This window comes from Nestor notabilis, unplaced genomic scaffold, assembly GCF_000696875.1.
Source record: "Nestor notabilis isolate BGI_N333 unplaced genomic scaffold, ASM69687v1 scaffold24640, whole genome shotgun sequence".
NCBI lineage: Eukaryota > Metazoa > Chordata > Aves > Psittaciformes > Psittacidae > Nestor > Nestor notabilis.
The window spans coordinates 829-2721 of NW_009911876.1; the positions used below are offsets into that span (position 1 = coordinate 829).

At 63.2% G+C, this 1893-nt stretch overlaps 1 protein-coding gene across 1 annotated transcript in view; it reads right to left on the bottom strand.

Moving 5' to 3' along the window:
* Positions 1-242: 242 nt before the first annotated feature.
* Positions 243-1893, bottom strand: part of HTRA2 (HtrA serine peptidase 2) — a gene marked incomplete at its 5' end in the record, with an annotated part of 4646 nt that continues 2995 nt past the window's right edge. The window contains 2 exons of the mRNA XM_010016825.1: positions 243-408; positions 645-740. Of these exons, the coding sequence (XP_010015127.1) occupies positions 243-408; positions 645-740 (262 nt within the window). The remainder of the gene's footprint in view (positions 409-644; positions 741-1893) is intronic.

The window sequence follows — 1893 nt, forward strand, 5'->3', positions numbered from 1 at the left end:
CAGGGGGGGCGGGCCTCCCCACAGCCCAGCCTCCCCCGGGCAATGCTGTGGGCAGGAGACCCCACGGCACCGGGCGGTCCCTATAAAAGTGCTTTATTTGAGTACAGAGGGAAGGGCTGCTCCACGAGTCCACCCCGGCACCGGGCCGGGCGCCCTCCAGTCCCCACAAGGTCTCGGTGTGTCCGTGCCCAGCTCGTGGACATGGCTCAGTCCTGCACGTCCTGCCCCATGTGGCAGCTCTGCTACTCAGTGGCCTCGGGGACGACGCTCAGCAGCAGCGTGTCGTGGCCGCGCCGCAGCAGCAGGGTGAGGCTCTGCTGTGTCCGCACCGCCTCATACACATCCTCGGCGCGGCGCGACGCCTGCCCGTTGATCTCCAGCACTACGTCCCCCGCCTTCACCCCTGCCCTGTGGGCACAGTGACACGAGCACAGTGGGTGACGCAGACACCTCCCGGGAGCAAGGAGTGCCGGGCACCACAAGCAGGCTTGGGCCAGCAGGACAAGCCTGGGCAAGGGCCACCAGTTGGCTTCTGCTGCACATCAGGGCCCAAGCCCTGCTGCTCTGGAGCAAACCAGAGCTAAACACACGCCACCACGCGTTGCTGCTCTCTCAGGCCACCCCCCAAGGCACAGGACACTTACTGATGGGCTGGAGAGCCAATGATCACCTTGTGGATTAGGACCCCATAGGAGACATCGGGGAAGCTGGGGTCACGCAGCTTCAGCTCAGCCAGGATGCTGCAGGGGGAAAGTCAGCATCAGGAAAGGAGCTGGGTGGCAGAGCAGGGCTCCCACCCCACCACAGCTACACAGGACCTCTCCTCCTGCCTTCCTGCACGCTGCCGAGCAGAGCACCCAGCTGCAAACCCCAGGAGCACCCAAACGCCATCGTCCTGCCAAAAACCAGAGGACAAAGTGCTGACTGTGCCCAGGAGGGATGGAGCTACCGGAGCAGCTGCCAGCTGGGTCACACGCGTCCCTGTCTAAGCAGCCCCAGGGCAGGTGCCCTCCCTGGTGTAAGGTCTGTTCCCCTGCTGCAGTTCCACTGCTCTGCCTTTGGGGGTAGGACAAGAACAAAAGTTGGGCCCCTCTTGTTGCCAGAGGTATCAAGCAGAGGTAAACCTGCCCCTCTCGTCCAGAGTCTACAGACTGAACATGCCCAGTTCCTTCCACCTTCCCACAGTGGTGGCTTAAACTCTGCACCTCTCGCTGCTCCTCACACTGTGCTGTGCTTCCTCACAGGCTGTGCAAGCTGCCCCCACTTCCTGAGGTCACGGGATCCCAGCATGATTGGGGTTGGAAATGAACTTCTGGAGATCATCTACCCCAAGGCCTGCTCAAGCTGGCTCAGGCAGAGCAGGCTGCCTGGGACTGTGTCCAGGGAGGTGTTGAGTATCTGCAGTGCTGGAGACCCTCTGACCTCTCCAGGTGTCTGTGCCAGGCTTCTGTCACTGTCCCTACAGTGACAAAGTGGTTCCTTGTGTTCAGATGTAGCCCCACGTGTTCCAGTCTGTGCCTGTTGCTCTTGTCCCGGCACCAGGCACTGACAGAGCACCCACACCACGTGCTCTGCTCCGTTACCGAGTCTATCTGCTCCTGCCTCAGGCACTAAAGCTCCACGTGCCCTCAGGCAGGTCTCTGCAAACACAGCCCATGTGCACGCGGTGCCGGCGGGCTGCCGGCCCTGCCCAGCGCAGCAGGAGTTGGGCTCCCACATCCGAGAGGCTTTGCCGAGTACCAGCACCATCTACTGGGCATCGGCCGAGCATCCAGCAGTGCGGAGCGCTCCCCAGCCCCAGCGCCGGCACCTCCCAGCGATCTGCCCCTCCGCTGGTGTGCGAGGCAGAGCCCAGCCCCTGCTCGCGCTGCCCAGAGGTGCAGGCAGCCCGTC